Source organism: Lissotriton helveticus, chromosome 7 (assembly GCF_964261635.1).
Source record: "Lissotriton helveticus chromosome 7, aLisHel1.1, whole genome shotgun sequence".
Classification (NCBI taxonomy): domain Eukaryota; kingdom Metazoa; phylum Chordata; class Amphibia; order Caudata; family Salamandridae; genus Lissotriton; species Lissotriton helveticus.
In genome coordinates this window covers 1,427,328,531-1,427,345,634 of record NC_136068.1, presented here as the reverse complement: position 1 = coordinate 1,427,345,634, position 17,104 = coordinate 1,427,328,531, and the positions used below count along the sequence as shown (strand labels likewise).

At 41.8% G+C, this 17,104-nt stretch overlaps 1 protein-coding gene across 4 annotated transcripts in view; it reads left to right on the top strand.

The window, feature by feature from the left end:
- MYH16 (myosin heavy chain 16) overlaps positions 1 to 17,104 on the top strand; it is a 1,068,458-nt gene that overhangs the window by 1,043,634 nt on the left and 7,720 nt on the right. For all 4 annotated transcript variants that reach the window (XM_078654769.1, XM_078654768.1, XM_078654770.1 and 1 more), the window contains 3 exons: positions 5,735 to 5,905; positions 6,341 to 6,541; positions 11,051 to 11,197. In XM_078654769.1, the coding sequence (XP_078510895.1) occupies positions 5,735 to 5,905; positions 6,341 to 6,541; positions 11,051 to 11,197 (519 nt within the window). The remainder of the gene's footprint in view (positions 1 to 5,734; positions 5,906 to 6,340; positions 6,542 to 11,050; positions 11,198 to 17,104) is intronic.

Sequence of the window (17,104 nt, the reverse complement as noted above, 5' to 3'; positions counted from 1 at the left end):
CTCATGAACAAGCATTTTGAGAACGCAAACAAGCAAAAAATTTCGCGAAGTCGTGGAACGCAGAATTTTGGGCAATTTTGTGTTCTCCGCGGGTCACAAAATTACCCAAATTACCCAAATTCCGCAAGCGGAATGGAATTTACCGCCCGAGCCTAAAAATAACCACATCTAATGCAGATCAGACCGTGCTCGTCCGACCGACTAATGTCCACATTGCGATCTTCCATTATTAATGGAGTTGTTACTGTTACTGTTTTGATAACAATGTTGTTGGGGAATTTTTCTTACTTGTTTTCACTCCTGCACAACACACAACCTATTGGTACCTCGATACAGGCCCAGGGGACAGGCCGCTCACTGTCGGCTCCAACTTACTCTCCTCACATCACAACACCAATACCAGGTGGCAGATTCCAGATCCATATCCTTTCCCATTTTCCTGGAGATTAAAGTATTAAGTCTCAATTTGAGAGGCCTCAATAATCCAACTAAAAAGGCCGCTATCCTGTCTCTCCTAGAACACTTCACATGCAACATATGCCTACTTCAGTAGACTCAGCTACTCCCCAGAGATGAATATAGGATGAAATCCCGCTGGTTCCCTTGCCAGCAGTGGTCCTCTGGCCCTGCAAAGAAATGTGGAGTGGCAATTTTACTCTCTAGGGAAGAGATCCTGACTAAGGTGGTGACCAAAAAAAGAAGTGTCTCATCGCCTCTGGTTACTGATGGGCAACCTTCACTTTACACTCACTTCTATCTACACACCCAATGAGCACCAGGAGACGTTTATCATAGGAGCACTCTCATCTGTGTTACAGTCCCCAGCTGTATTGGTAGGAAGTGACCTGAACCTAGTTATGAGCAATGACTTGCACCGTTCTGGCCAATGCTTTGGCCAATCCAGTGCCTCCTCAACACAGGGTCTTCCGAGGCTTGGTGAGTGTGGGCTTGGGGATGTCTGGCGACTTCTCCCCACTAACATGTGGGACTATACATATTACCCCAAAGCCTACAAAACCTATTCCCTCACTGACCATTTTCTAGCATGCCCTGTGATACCTGCCGGGGTCCAAGAGGTTCACATTGGCCCCATGTCTCTATCAGATCATTCCCCCCTCTACCTAGTACTAGGTTTGACCAGTGCCAAAGCCATACCTCTCACTGGAGGCTTGAGATAGTCTCCTCCAGTCCATATTCACAACAGATAGCGCTGAGAACAGTGATCGCCGACTACCTCCGAAGCAACGACACTGGGGAAACACCATTGGCCTCTTTATGGGAGACTTTGACACTAGTGATCAGTGGAGAAGTAACTGCTATTTCAGCGGCCGATAACCGCAGCCAGAAAGAAAAAAAGTTATATCTGGTGCAGAGAGTGCTAGAACTTAAGGCCATATTTAAACATACAGGGGCCCCAAGATTGTGGAGGGAGTTAGAAAATGCATGCCTCCTTCTAAAGTGCTCAGACCTTGATATAACGGAATATGGGACGACACAACTAAATCAAATTCTACTTAGGGAGCAATCACTGCAGTCGCATGCTATCCCACCGACTCAAAGCCAAAACCTATAGAGACACTATCAAAATTATATGTTCCAGCAAGGGTACTGAAGCCGAGGGCGACACTCATATTGCAGCAGCATTCCAAGCATTATACAGTACACTCTACAAAGTCTCTAACGTCCTTACTGCTGATCCTCCAAGATATTTTATTGAGGCCCCAGTCACCCCTCTCCCACTCCGCAACACTGAGAGCCTGGAGGGGTCCATCCAGCTTGAGGAGGTAATCTCTGCCATTGCTCGCCTGAAGCGGATGACGTTACCTGGGCCTGATGGCTTCTCGCCACAGTTGTCAGGAACTGGCCCCTTTGTTCACCCTCCTTTTTAACTCCTTGCCTACACTGGGTTCGTCCCTGATACCATGCTGGAAGTCCCTATCCCAGTCAGTCCTGAGCCCAACAAAGACCCGGCCCTAAGCGGGTCTAATAGACCTACATCACTCCTGAATATTGATGCCAAACTATTTACCAGCATTCTGGCCAATCACCCAACCTACTTGGATTGGACCCGTTTCAAAGACCCACATTGCATTGTAGGGCATTGGAACCGCTGCAGTGCTACGCATCCTCAGCGCAGGCCTTCTCATCCCTCATCGACGGCAGCCTCAGTGACGATGCCAGACTCTACATAGCAGCCTTGCAGCTCCTCGAACCGGCGCATTGCCCCAACTGCACACTGCATCCTTGATGCCGGACTTTGCATTATGAGCCCTCATTGGTGGGATCTTCAACAACGATGAAGGACCTCGTACCGCAGTCTCAGAACTGACAAATTGCTTCAGCTGGGCAACACATCTTCGACATGGATTCTTGCAGCACTCCGCAAACCATGATTGAAGGTGCTTAGATCAGCAGGTCTAGCTGGGTCTCAGTAGCCGGCTTGCACTCCATCGCGGTTCGCGATCTGATATCCACTGTTGGCACTCTGTGCTTTTTGGCGCTATAGAAGGTACAGTAACTAGGCTGCTAAAACCTGTTATTCACTCCCCCACTACTGCCTGGGACATACCATTGGTGCTTAAAGCTCCACAGAGCTATCTTTTATAATCATTTAAGTTGATCACTGGAATATTTTTGACTTTTAAAGTTTTATTCTTAGTTGCTATTGTATCTAGTAGGCGATTAGAAGAAAGTGCAGCTTTTTTGGTTGATAAACAATACCTACATTTTTTCCTGAAAAAGGTAGGTTTGCAGAGTATTACATCAGAGGAAGAACATAGCATTTGTTCAATATGCATAGTACCATGCCCATCTATAGAGCTTGGACTTCAGAATTAAGAAAGGTACACTTCCTGTACATAACCTTAGGTACACTAAATACGTGTGTTCATCCATCCTCTTTTGCCGTTTGTAGATGGGTAAAGCAAACAGTGCCTTTATCTTATGACTTAAATAGTTTGATTCTGCAGGAACCAGTTCAGGGGAGATAAACTAGAGGAGTTTCCTCTTTCTGGGCAACATGCATAGGGGTTCTATTAAAGAAATATATAATGCTGCTGCATGTGCTTTCCTGAATATTTATGTCTCTCATTATAGGCTCCTGTTAGGAGGGTCTAGATCTACTGCATTTAGTTCAGGAGTTTTTTTTTGCGGTTTTGAATTAAATTATCAGAATTATAACTAAAAGCCCATTGTATACCATTATTCACGTTCAGCATTTCATGACTAAGTTTTGGGTACATACTCATTAATAAGGCCTGTGACTAGGAAGGCAGATGAGGAGGTAATGCTCGTATTCCTTACTCCTAAGCTCATGCTTCCTCATCACAGTCCGGCATGCTCTCCCTTCCTTGTTCTTTATACAGCTTATATATCTGTGTACTTTGGTATAAAAGGATTTGGAAAAAGGGTTAGTCTCTAATGTATCAATGTATTCAGTGGCGGTGCTCTGATGCCCATAATCAGGCCCAGGAGGATTTTGAATTTTTTGTAGGGAGTTACAATGGTCTATGCCTAATTCAGGAGCCTCATTAGTGAGAACTATGGCAAGGAAAAACTACGACTTGGAATAAAGAAGATTACAGGTAAATAATCCGAGCATTTGCATGAGATGGTCTGGAAGACGTACTCTGAATTAAGGGTGCACACAAAAAAGGGCTTTATGTGTTAGCTGCGAGCCCCATTAATTCCTGTATAGACCATCTGATGTTGAGTACTTTTTATGGAAGAATTGTGCAAGAGGGACACGTGTTCCGAGGGGACGGACTGGGCTCAACCACAAGAATCAATAGAAGAGTCGGGCAGTGCATGTGAGGCAGTCCAAGGAGAAACAAGTTGTGTGTGTCATTATACCTGGAATACTCATCTATTTGAGCAGTGAGGCCTGTTACAAGCACACCCTTAGCACCTCCACTGCACTGGCAACAAGCCATCTCTGGGGAGGACACCATGGCAGCTGAGGCAGTCCCAGAAGACTCAGTCATTCTGCACAGTCGCTGCAACCCTTCAAATTGAGGCGCTGGGTCTTCCCTATCACATCCTGGAGGTCTATCCAATTACCAACAGCTTCATTGAATGGAAGAATGTCAGCCACCAGCTCTTCAGCACAGCCATCCCGTCCTGGTGCCAGCACCAGTCGCCCTCCAGCAGGTTTCACTCTGAGCACGCAAATCTAGCATGATGCTGACCGGCAATAATGGTTGTGCGGTGAAGAACAAAAGGACCATCATAACAAACCAAAGTTGGAATTTCACAACCAAGAGTGCAAAAGAGGTATGGCTTCACCATTTCATAATAATCTTTTATGTAAGATCCCATCATTGCCACACTATTCTCTCTGACACCTCTGATGACAAAATAGACAACTACTATAGGAGAGGCACTAGAGTGGTGTTGAGGCATTGCTGGGTCACAACCAAGGTATCTAATTATGATTTGGACACCGGATAGTGAATATCTGAGCAATACATAGCCATCGCCTAAGCATTCACAAGCACACAGTCCAAAGTGAAGACCTGCTCATAAGGGTGAATAACCGCAACAGAGTCATCAATGATATCACTGTCTATGACCATCTACCCTCCAGTTACTCTCAATATGTGAGGCATACAAGTCATACAGTCACCTGGGTTCAAGCAGAATCCTATTAATGTCCTCCCTGACCTGCCTCGCTATTCCAAATTATATGCAGGTTCTTGGGCATAACTTTATTTTCAAGGATGTAGTCCAAAACCCTTGAAGATTGCATATATCCTGACCATTGTGCAAAAACACACAACATATCCCAAATTACTTACCAGCTACCATTCTATTTCGATCTTTTCATGGTCAAGCAAAATCCTAAAATCTGCTAGGTAGTGTTCTGTGATACATCCAATTGAAATGACAGCCCGAAGTTCAGAATACAATTGGGCAAATCTCCCAGCAAAATGTTAAATTGGATTTTATGAGATTTGTGAAATCTTTTTTCACATCTTGTCCTCCAGGAAGCCTTCCCACAAGGAATTAAAAGTGAAGGAGTGTTTCCATATGTCTCCTTTAGTGTATAATACTAGGAGATGACTCAGTGTCAGCCCCTTTTGAATTAATGTTGGCTGCCATGCTCCTAACAACGTTAGAGTGAATGTTGTTGTCATTGCTTTAGTATGAGTATATCCTTTATCAGACCGCTTCATTCGATATGCAGGTGTCTACCAAATGTAGAGTAAATCGCTCTAGCTGGTGTCTTGCTACCCTTTGGAACTCAAAATGATACATCTTGAATGAAAATTGCTTTAACATAAGGAAATACATTTGGAAACAGGTGTGTTACTTTTCAGTGTTGCTCTCAGATTACCAGACATCGATACGAAACCTGACTTCCAACCTTGACTTTGTGTTCACCAGCAAGAACGGGATTAGATGATTTTTATTTGAAAGCAGGCACTACCTTTACTTCCAGAGACACGTGTTGGTTTAAAATCCATCAACTTGATGATGCATGAGTCCAAAGAGCAAGACACACAACTGTCCAGACATAAATGAGTTAGGTAAACTAAACAATTCTTCTCTTATTGCCTGCTTTCTTTCAGATGAGTCTATAAGGAAGAAACAAAATATGGAGACATCTGACTTCTCAGAATACAACAATGGACCTCCTATATTTAAACAGAGTAAAACAGGGAATGGTACAACTATCTTTGATAAAAAAAAGGCCCTATAGCATACATGATCATTGCTACTTTTTTCTTCACAGGCTTCACGATTGGCAGAAGAACTTCATCATGAGCAGGATCACACACTTCACCTGGAGAGGGCGAAGAAAGGACTCGAGGCACAGATTAAAGAGCTGAGCATAAAACTGGAGGAAGCTGAGCAGATGGCTCTCAAAGGTGGCAAGAAAATGATCCAGAAACTGGAATTAAGGGTGAGTCTTCATATAAATCATACACCTACTAATCTCACAAACTAAGCTGCTGGTAGATTCCTACATGTATGTGCCAAGCAGCCAATTTTAAAATTAAGTGTTTCTATCACTGGAAGACGACACAGAGCTATATTGTAGAAATCACCCATCATGGTCAAGGGTGAATGACTAACATTCAGAAGGCTAATGGTATCCAGTAGATTCATTTTTTGCGATCTAGACTAGGACGCACCTATATGGAGCCAAAATCTTGCTTAATTGGGGGATATACTGTGTTACCCAGAAGGGCCCGCCCACAAAAGATCACACTTGAAAAGATCAATGTTTTGAACAGTAATGCTGTCTCTGCACAGCATCTACTGTGTAAAGTTATTACAGTTTGAAAAACACATGTATGCTTGTCAAAGTCCATTTTATAATCGAGCATGTTATTAGGTTAAAGAACTGGAAACCGAACTAGACTCCGAACAGAAGAAACACGCAGACACCACAAAGACGTTACGCAAAAATGAACGGCGTCTTAAGGAACTAGTATTTCAGGCGGAAGAAGACCAGAAGAATCATCAACGAATGCAAGAGCTGGTGGAGCGGCTGCAAAACAAACTCAAGGCTTACAAGAGGCAGGTGGAAGAAGCTGTGAGTATTGTCAGAAACTACTTTCTAGTGCCACACATTAGGAGAAGCATAAATAAGCATTAGGTGCATGCTTTTTTATGAGGGAATGATACCTTATAATACCTCTTATATTAATGTCTCCTGAGAAAAGGTTATAAAATTACTTTTTATGCTAACAAACTACCACTGGTCTGTTGAATAATTAAACAATGTAGCATAATTTATGAATGCAGCATAAAGTTTACAGATACAAGTCTAAAGCATACCTTACTGTAACTCATATGTCACTGCTGTAATGCGGACTAATATATGAAATCCTCCGTATAAAAGTGAAAATATAATCGGCAGCGAAGGCACAACTGCAAAACAAGGCATTGATGTAAGTGTAATTTATTTATTTGCATAAGTTAATTAAAAAAATTGCATTACAATAAAACATTAAAAAAAGTAAATCGCAGTTCACAGAGGTTAAAAAATCTGGGAAGGTCCAATAGTAAGTGCCAGCGTTTGACTAGAGGCTTTTTATCATGTTTACAGTTAGAGCTCTTTGGCCGCTCCCATAGGAGAGTGTCACCCTACTAGCTCCGTCAAATCACAAGACGACTTTGGTTTCCATTCTTTTCACTGGTACTCTTTTTCTTGTACAGTGCTTGTGCTTTGCGACTATGTAGGAGGATCCCCTTTCGAAGATCTTTGTTTAAAATAATCCAGTATCAGTGTTTGGACAGTTCGAGGGCTAGGTAGGGAGGCTGTGCCAGGGTAGATAGCACCCCTGATAGAGCATTGATTTAAAAATGCATTATGACTTGTTCTTCAGTTAATTACTAGTTGGTGACTATTGATTATGTGTATTTACTGGTATTATCTTAGCACAGATTTAGCTAGGGAGCAACAGAGCACGTCATATGGCAGTATTGAGACAAATGGGACAAATGAATTATGCTGGTACACTGTTCACATTGATAATCGATGGAGACAGAACATTTCTCACATCAGACTAGGAATTACTGCCAGACTGCCTTCAGAAAATTCAACTGCAACGAAGGCACTTGTTCAGTGTAACTCCATTCAGGAGCATTTTTTTTTTTTGCTTTAAGAAAATCCGTTCAAAGACAGCGATGTGTTTCCCTTTTTAGGTATTGCCTGCACAGCGCTTGTGCTGTGCTTGAAAAATCTATTGTTTTTAATACAAACTTAAAAGGAGATTTACATCCTGACCTCCTTTCTTTGCTGGTTTCCCATTAGTTGCTGTGTGTGCCACTTACCTTTCCTCCATTTCTATTAGCTCTAGCCTATTTTCCTGCATTTACCAAAGCTTGTTCCTCGTCTACTTCTCTTGCCAGTTTCCCACTGACAAAATACTGTTACCGTCTGCTTGGGAGGAACTATATTTTCATAAAGTTTTAACTCTTGCAGCATATTTATATAACAATTTATCAACCAGAGAGATTAAGTGGTTTGCATAGAATCACAGGATGTTGCAAGGTGCCACTGAGACTCGAACCTGGATCCACAGCTCTCAAGTCAGCAGCTCTGGCCACAGTGCCAAATTCTCTCCACTCTGGTGTTATAGGTCAGAGAGCTATTTGCTTCTGCAGGACGATGATTGATGAAAACAGCTCTTTATTCATTACATAGGCGAAACTGATGCATTACCAATGCGTGTTACAATGTGTAAGAAACTCAGTTATTAGTTGAGAGAGGTGGAAGCCCAACTCAAATAACAAACTCAATCCTTGTCAGGGTAAATCATAAAAGTAACTAAATTAATCTGTGCTTAACCCTCTGGTAGCTTGGTACAAAGCAGCCAGGCCTAATTTAGAGGCAACGTGGAAAGTATTTATATTGTATACAAACAGTAATAAAGTGAAAACACCTCACAAGAAAAATCCCAAATGAATGTAGATAAAATAGCGTAGAGTTGAATAAATAAGATTACATGAAATTGAAGAAAATCCAATCACTAGAACCATAGATATGGAATTTCAAAATTTTAAGTAGAACTAGCACCAAAAAAGCAGAAAGCTCCAAATGAGGTTATCTGGTCGCTCTGGACTAGGACAAAGTTCAGGCCCCCCACATTGGAGCCTGGTGGAACAGGTTAGTGCTAACGAGAGTTGTTCCTTGTGTCCTTAATGTGCTGTCGAGTTGCATCACTTCCAAACGGGAACTTCAAGGCGATGGCCGGCATTGAACTGCATTGCATTTCATCAGATTCGAGAAGGCCGGTGAGCAGGAGCTGTGATGTGAGGTCATTTGTGGAAACGCAATGTGCTATGTGAGCTCTGATAAAGTTTGCTAATCAAGAGCTGTGGTGGGAGGTCCGGCGTTGAGCTGTGGTGCTAGTCCGGGATTATAGCTGTGTCACGCTGTGCCGTTTCAGATAAAGCTGTGCATCAGGAGCTGCGATTGCAAGATCCGGCATTGAGCTGTGATGTGAGGACCAGCTTTGGTCGACTTTGACAAAGTTGCTAATCAGGCGAGGAGGAGTACATTCTGATGCCTACCAATGGTCCAGGAAGGGAGGCACCTTTTGGGGATCTAGGCTTACTCAGCAGGGCAGAGGCAGATCCAGTTGGGTCTGGTCATCTGCAGATACAGGACAGTTCTCTAGAGCTTGTTGTGTCCCTGGACCTCACACAGGAGGCATGCCAATCTGACGGTCCTGGGTTCAAGGAGCAGAAGCAGGTCCAGTTGTCGTTCTTTAGGCATCATGGTAGCAGGACATCCCTTTCAGCAGCAGAACTATCATTCTTCTGAGCCTTCCACAAGTCCAGAAGTGATCTGTTGAGTGGCGCAGAAGGCCCAATATTTATACCTAGTGCAAGCCTCTGAAGAGGTGGGATATCCTATACTACACCCTCATCTAGTTCTGGAAAGTGTTTCCCTCCCCAATCAGGGCTTTAAGCAGTCTGGGGTGACAAAATACTAGTGTCAGTTTTCTTTGTGTGTGCAGGAGGCAAAGGCTTTTGTAATGTAAATGCAGCTTCGTACAGATTAGTCCCCAACCATCCAGGCAGGATGGCTAACTCTGTCTACATCTAATTGTCTATTGTACCAGTGTCTGGAAATTACAAACAAACCCCAATTTCAGAGCCATTCACAGTCATGTAGCAAAGGATACTGGCAAAAGGCACACATGGTTAGGACAATAAAATGCCAACTTTCTAAAAGGGTAGTTTTCAAATGTGTACCATTAAAGAGAAATTTAAATGACAATTTATTTGACTGCAAACATTTTCAGATTTGCTCCCAAATGTGTAACGAGGTAACCCAATGGTATCCTATGGGAGAATTAAACCTTGCAATAGTGAAAAACAACGTTAGGAGTTTTTCATGATCAGTAACTGTAAAACTTAAGCCCACCTGTCCTAAATTGTGCATACCATGCATGCTGCCTTATGAGCATTTAGGGCCTCCCTTAGGGGTGACTCAAGAGTATTAAAATGGAAGGTTTAGGCCGGGCAAAAGGTACATTTGTCCTCATCGAAATGACAATTTAATACTACTCTACAGGCTGTAGTGGTAGGCCAGAAACTATTTACAAGGCTACTTCATTGTGTGGCACAGTTAATTCAGCAGACCCACCACTAGCATTTAATTTAAAGGCCCTGGGTACATGTAGTACAGTTTACTAGGGACTTACTAGTAAATTAAGCATGCCAATTATGTGTCAGCCAATCACACCATGTTTTAGGAGGAGAGCACAAGCACTGTAGCACTGTTTAGCAGTGGTAAAGTTGTATTATATGTAGATAGCTCGGTGGATTGCTGCTTTTGTCACAGAGACGCTTTTATTTTTGTGGTTCAGCCACACCTGAAGCTGAGGTTGGGCTGGAGGGTGCTGATTTTTAAAATAAATAAATAATTGCTTTAAAAGCACCTGCTGCTGAGTTCGACTTCATTATTGGCGAAATGTGTGTGATTTCTGAAATTTTTCGGTTTGCATGGACTTCATTACATGATTTGGCCACAAGTAGTGTAGCTCTAACTGTCATGCATTTAGTTTTTAAATGTCTTTTGTAAATCCACCGAATCTATGAAAATGTTACACATAAGCAATCTGAGACATTAGCAGCTATGCCCAAATAAATGTAATTTTTGACATTTGTACGAGTCCCTTGTCTTTTACTGCTTGATTTTGCTAGCGAGACAGTGTCACTCATAGTCGTTGAAATGTCACTCATAATTACACTGAAATTATGAAAATGTCACTCATAGCAATCTGAAACCTTGGCTGCTATGGAGGCAGGAGGGTGACCCAAGCCCACTGTCTGTATTATATTAGAACAGGTATTCGACAACTGACAGCTAAAACATTAAAACACTGAGCCTTGCTACCATTATTACGCATTGCTTTTGTTTGTACCATTAGGATTATTAAAGGCCATGGATTATGTCCGTTTCGTATGAAATGCAAGCTAGTAATCAATAGAATATGGCAGGATTTATAATGTTATTCAAATATTGTTCTGAACTGCTCGAAAACGCTAAAATGGATGCTCTCATAAAGCTCCCTTTTCTCCTTAGGAGGAGCAAGCAAACACGAATTTGGCTAAATACCGAAAGACAGTTAATGAGCTGGATGATGCAGAAGAAAGAGCGGACATCGCTGAAGCAGCGCTTACAAAGATTAGGACTAAAAACCGGGCTAGCTTTGGAAAAGGCTACTCTTCGGTAGGTCACATCTCTTCATGGTCTTAGAAGGCACTATGACCAGCAAAATCTGCCTGCATGTTTTCTTAAAGAGATGTTCATGCAAAAGATGCAATGAAATTAAAAAGTATATTTATTTTGTTTCAGAAAAAAAGTAAATATGGTTAATGTGTTTCATGTTTTTAGCGGGAGCCAGAATGGTTGCAAAGGAACTAAGGAATGTGTATGTGACCTACAGTTCATGCCACGTCAATATAGGCGTCAATATATCTTTTGGCTAAACTGAGTGCCATTAGATGTGGTGAAAATAATGACATTTATTGTGCTTCAAAATAGATCACTTGTTGTAGCAAGCTCTGCATAAGAAGTAGACCTCAACAATTTTCTTTAACACGTTCAAAATTTGTAGTTAGACAAGGTTGTCACGGAGGAAATTGATAAGGCCAACACAAGGGTCAATATAAAAATGTGTTGCTGGCCGATGTGTTCATATCTGGAACACTACATTTGTAGTAACTGGAACCCATGGGCGGCCTAAACTAGCTTTCATCAAGGGACACACATCTGACGCCTAGCCACTGGCTTTCCGAGACTAGCATGGAGGATATATGCGAAGGGTGCATGCCTTCATCGCAAAGTACTAGCTTAGGTTTAGATACAGTACTCATTGATTTTGGTACATTTTCTGTTGTTGAAACTACCGACAAAGCTGTCATCGCCATAGAAAAATGTGATCAAGCAGATGACGATACTGCTGTCCCCTCTGGAAACGTTGCCTCTTTGATTGGATTTTCACATCCCAATGACTGTTTTAGAGGACCTTGGTGTGGGAAAGAAAGCTCCTCACCATCTCTTTATCGTCTCTATTTCTTTTCTGCTATTCTCCCTCCTTTTCCAGTGGATCGGTCGCCTGGTCCTTCAAAATAGACTCAGAGGGTCGATACTGCACACAGGAAGCCATCTCCGACGGCTTTTTTGGAACCAGCTAAAAAGTCTCTTGACATGATTCAACTGCTTAGGACTGGAAGGCACACATCAGCTTATTCCTAAACATGGCCAGTGCCAATTGTCAGAAGCTATCCTTCTGAGTCTTTAATGACAAATGCGGACCAACATCACAATGTCTAGCCTCATGTTATGGGCGCACACATTTACAAAGAAGGCATGCCTTTTATTCCTGTATATCTATGAGATATACCAATGCCGAAGAAATGGTTACAGTTAAGTACATTGTTTCTTTTCCCACTTAGAGCACCTTACGTTCCTACTTTGGATAATAGTTAATTTATGCCCATAATTTCACTGATGCCCATTAAATTTCCATCAAGCTATCAACATTCTTTTAGCAGAGCAGAAATGGTATTACATTTACCAGAGATCAAATCAATGCTACATAAACTGGCTTTTAGATAATACAAATCAGTTATTTAGCTCCTTTGCGCCCATTGACTTTTGGAAACATATCTCTGAAAGTGGGCACTGCCAGATGCATTGTACAGTGCATTCAGATTGTTATGTATGCACAAACAGACAATGCACAGACATTCTGCATTGCCCATTCAACATCTCCGCATCTGGCTCCATGGACAAGGGAGAATCCCGCAAATCAATGCCGCCTCTGTCTTTCTGCGAAAGAGGACCTCATACACATTATCTGCATTTGCACAAACCTCCAGGACATAAGACGCTCCTTGTTTCGCGCTCTATGGAACCAGAAGGGCATAAGGAGCTGCAGGCAGGCCGTGTTGCTCTGTTTTAATCCTGACGAAACTCAGCTAAACAGCAGAACAACAACATTTTTTGATATAGTGGCCACAAGATTGAACGAAAAATCCAGAGGGTCTTCTCAAGCAAAAGAAAAACAATAACAGAGTAATCACCCCTGGCTATCACGGTCTTAGAATTTTGAAAAGTATCAAGGCCACGAAAACCCCACTGATTCTTATGCAACCAAAGCTGAGACTTTTATACTTTTTAACACTTGAGCTATTGCACCTTACTTGTTTTTAAGAAAATATTGACCTTTTAAAATTTGTATTTTTCAAAATTGTGAGTTTTTATTAACTGTACAATAAAAGAAACCTTAAACCTTAAACCATTCAACATGTAAGAAAGAGACTTCCGTCGTATTCTTTGGCAATATCCCTCATAGGTATGTGCAATGCTGCAGCGTGGTCATTTGGTTATACCCCAAGATACCCCTCAGGGGGTGATTTGTGGGCAATATATATGATTATAACATACGTTCACTAAATATTACTGTGTTGATATTCATGAAAAAAGGAAGCATAAGTGGGTTAAAATAACATTATTTACTATAGCTGCCCATACTCCTCCTTAAGGTGATTGAGCATTGCTTTTAAACTGGTCAACCCGTTTGACAACAGCACATGGTGCAAATAGAAAATATGACTTACCTGTAACCATCCATTTGCAGCTTGTTGTGTTGTAGTTTCACATGTGATACCCATTTCCCGGATGAATTGAAAGAAGTGGGGTTGCTACTGGGTTATAACAAGTCTTTCATACTTTAATTACCGCACATTGGTTGCTACGCATGTTTAATTCAGAAAAAAATACAATAATTGAAGGTGGTGTCTGTGTGCTTATGAACTTAGGATTTTATCTACTTGATCACAAGTTGTTTTCAAAATCAAAAGATACATTCTTGGAATAGACATCTTCTAATGTTCTGAGCCCAACATTAGATCAGCATGTGTGTAGTGCACAGCATGAGATCTACAGCATGACACATTTCAAATAGTTAGTTGGTCAAGAGCAAGGAGGTCCAAGGTAGCTGTGAGTGGAACCACAGATCTTCTGGAATACACCCAGAGGTAATGAAGCAGCAGATAGTTCCCGTCTACTCAGAAAGGATGAAAGATAGCCACAACATTGGCTTCAAACCACACAAACAGCGGAGGTGTATTTCCCTAGGGATTCAATGGAAAAAAGCCTTGCTGGCACAAGAGCAGCAGGTAACAATATGCAAGGGCAAGCCCTGTACCCCAAGTTATTCTCACTCGAGAAGATGAATCCTACTTTTATGAAGTATGTTAAATCATATGAAAACTACACATACAAGATGAAATATAGCTGGCTGATATCTCGTGTGAAAATATCATGTGACGACATCATTTGCAATAAAAAGTCACTGAACATACCAGTAGGAGCCTAAATGCAGAAGAAAAGCTCTATCTCTCCTGTGGCTGTACAGCTCCCTCAAGACATCTTCAGCTCAAACCTGTTTTGTGCAGGTGAACATAATAGCAGTAAATGTTTTGAAAATTCATGTGGCTTCAAACTCGAAAATTTCACGGGATTTTGGTTGTGTAATAAAACTTTTACTGCAGTCTAACCAAACACTCCTCGTCTCCAAGCCATCATAACCAGCACCAAAATATCTCGGAGGCACCACCACCTACACTGGCCCACCTAGGATGCAACTGCTATTACCAGCTCACCATTTCTGGTGGCTTGAGAGGCCCAATAATTAGACATTCAATACAACTGGAAATATCTAAATTTAGAGCCTCCGTTGCACAGAGGCAATCCTTCACTGGGGTTGCTGTTTCCTCATTGAACTTTCTCAAGCCAGTACTACTGACAATAGCTTCACAGAGGGCTTTTAGCAAACACCCAAAAGCCCACCTCTATAGATGTTTCCAAAACATTGAAAACTAGGCCTAGCCTACCTAGACCTAAAGCTATATGCCCTTAACTGCTGAACAGTTGCATTTGCTATTACATTTTCCTTCTGTGCTCTGATGTTTTACTGTTTCGCAACGCAAGCCAATGCAGTTCTAGCTGTTGACACCTCATCAGCGTACACAAGTTTAATACATTATTACAAATAGCGTTTTGAGGAGAGCTATACACCTCCAGTCGTTTCAACGTTAATTTGATTTCCTCTCTTTTGATGAGGGCATTACTTAAATAGCAATTACTGATAGATTTTATTTCCCATGAGGTAATTCTGTTCTGGAAGTTGCTTGTATTATTTAAATCTTGCTGCAGTTTTTGTAAACCATTGGTTCAAGTTGGCTTGGAAAAAAGTTTTGTAAGAACTAGGTTGTACATTTTGATTTCAGGGCTCCAGTGGGTCAAAGTAGAATGTGGGTATTCATTCTGATGGGAAAAATAAGACAATGTACTTATGTCTAGACTGTTCAAATTTCCTTCAGTAATTTTGAAAACGTGGATTTTGGCACCATGAGGATTATTTGGTGGGATTTAAAAATGAATGTCATTATCATCTGAATAACTGGTTCAGAACCACTGGTAAATAATGCAAATTTTTCATAGCCAGCGACTAAATCAAAACAATGCCATGTTGAGGATACATTTTTCTATTACAAGATCACATAAGGGAATCGCCGGACACCTGTGTTTAGTATGTAAAAAAGTAAGTGCTGGCACCCACAGATTGCTCCAGAAGCCAGTGGCTGGCACTTTCGAATATTGGCATTGCCAAATACCAAGGCTGCATAGACTTGATTCAACCTCATCAGGGTCAGGATGGCCGTGGCGGGCACAGGGCATTTCCCCGGTGCTCGGTGGGCAAGACCTGCAACCACCTGTTCAAATTAAGAACTGCTGGATGCTCTTAGTGTACCCCCAAATTTAGCTGATATGCTCACACACCAGCAGGCAAGACAACAGCAGCAATCTACAGTTTTATTTTCCATTGCCAGATGTGCTGTCTTTTGGCCATGTGCCGTGCCAGCACCATGCAGGATGGTCCAAGAATGTACAGGCTGCCCCAGATATTTGGATTGACTTTCCAATTTTCAGTGGAAATGGCCTAAACCCAGGTACCATTTCGAACTGGTTGATAGGTCTGTGAGCCTGAATTTCCCCCCCTTAAAATCCCTGTTACTTAAAAGTAAACTCTAAAGGCTAACGTGAACCACTTATCTCATCATTCGACATATATGCACAGGAAAATGCATCAATGTTTGCACCCTGTGTACCTTTTTTTACTGGGCGCTGTGGCTCAAATGTGGCTCGTGCTCTCTATCTGTAATATGTTTGCAGTAATGGTAAACCTGGAAATGGATTAAAATCCATGGGTGTTGCGTGGGAATACCCACGCAATTCCCATGGAACACCTCCCTGGGGCAGAGAAACGTAATGCTGTGATGCATTACTCCTGATTTATCCAGCCACAGAGGGCCATGCAGAGTGGCCATGCGTGGCTTGATAGTTCGTATTTTGGGGTTTGCATCAGGCATGCACCACGTTCTGTGGTGCAAAAGGGATGCAACCCCCTTGATAAAGATGGCGCTGAAAATCGAAATGTGGCAGCTTAATTACCATCTGGTATCATTTTGATAGAAATGAGTTACTCTAGTTTAGCACTGTGCCACAGACTCCCATTCAGTGTCCCAGAACTGTAAATAGGTGACCATGGTCAAACCATGTCAAAGGCATCATTAAAAATCCCAGTAGATGAGTTATGTTAGACCTGGCTTTTACAGCAGGTTTATCCCCAGATTTTCTGGTTTGTGGCCTTCTGTTTCTGAACTGTTTTTGTTGGTTTTATGACGTTGGGCTTGCCCACTGCCGATCAGTGCTAAAGTGCATGACTATAATCTTATGGGAGATTCTTCTAGAAGATATTTATAGTTGTCCCGCAGATTTTAGACCATTACGACATTTATTTATTCATATTTTATTAGTATCAAAACAACATTCAAATCACAAATATATACATTTAAAAATGATTTCATGTCTTGGATCAATGCTGTGAATACATAGGCAGAGGCCCATATTAAAGCAATAGGATAAAATGAGGAACAATACATATACAAAAACAACAATATGTACATAACAGTGACTCAAAATAGAAAGAAACAACACAGAATACAGAGATAGAATAAATTGACAATACCCATAAAACTAAACAAAACAAACGCCTACGCGTGT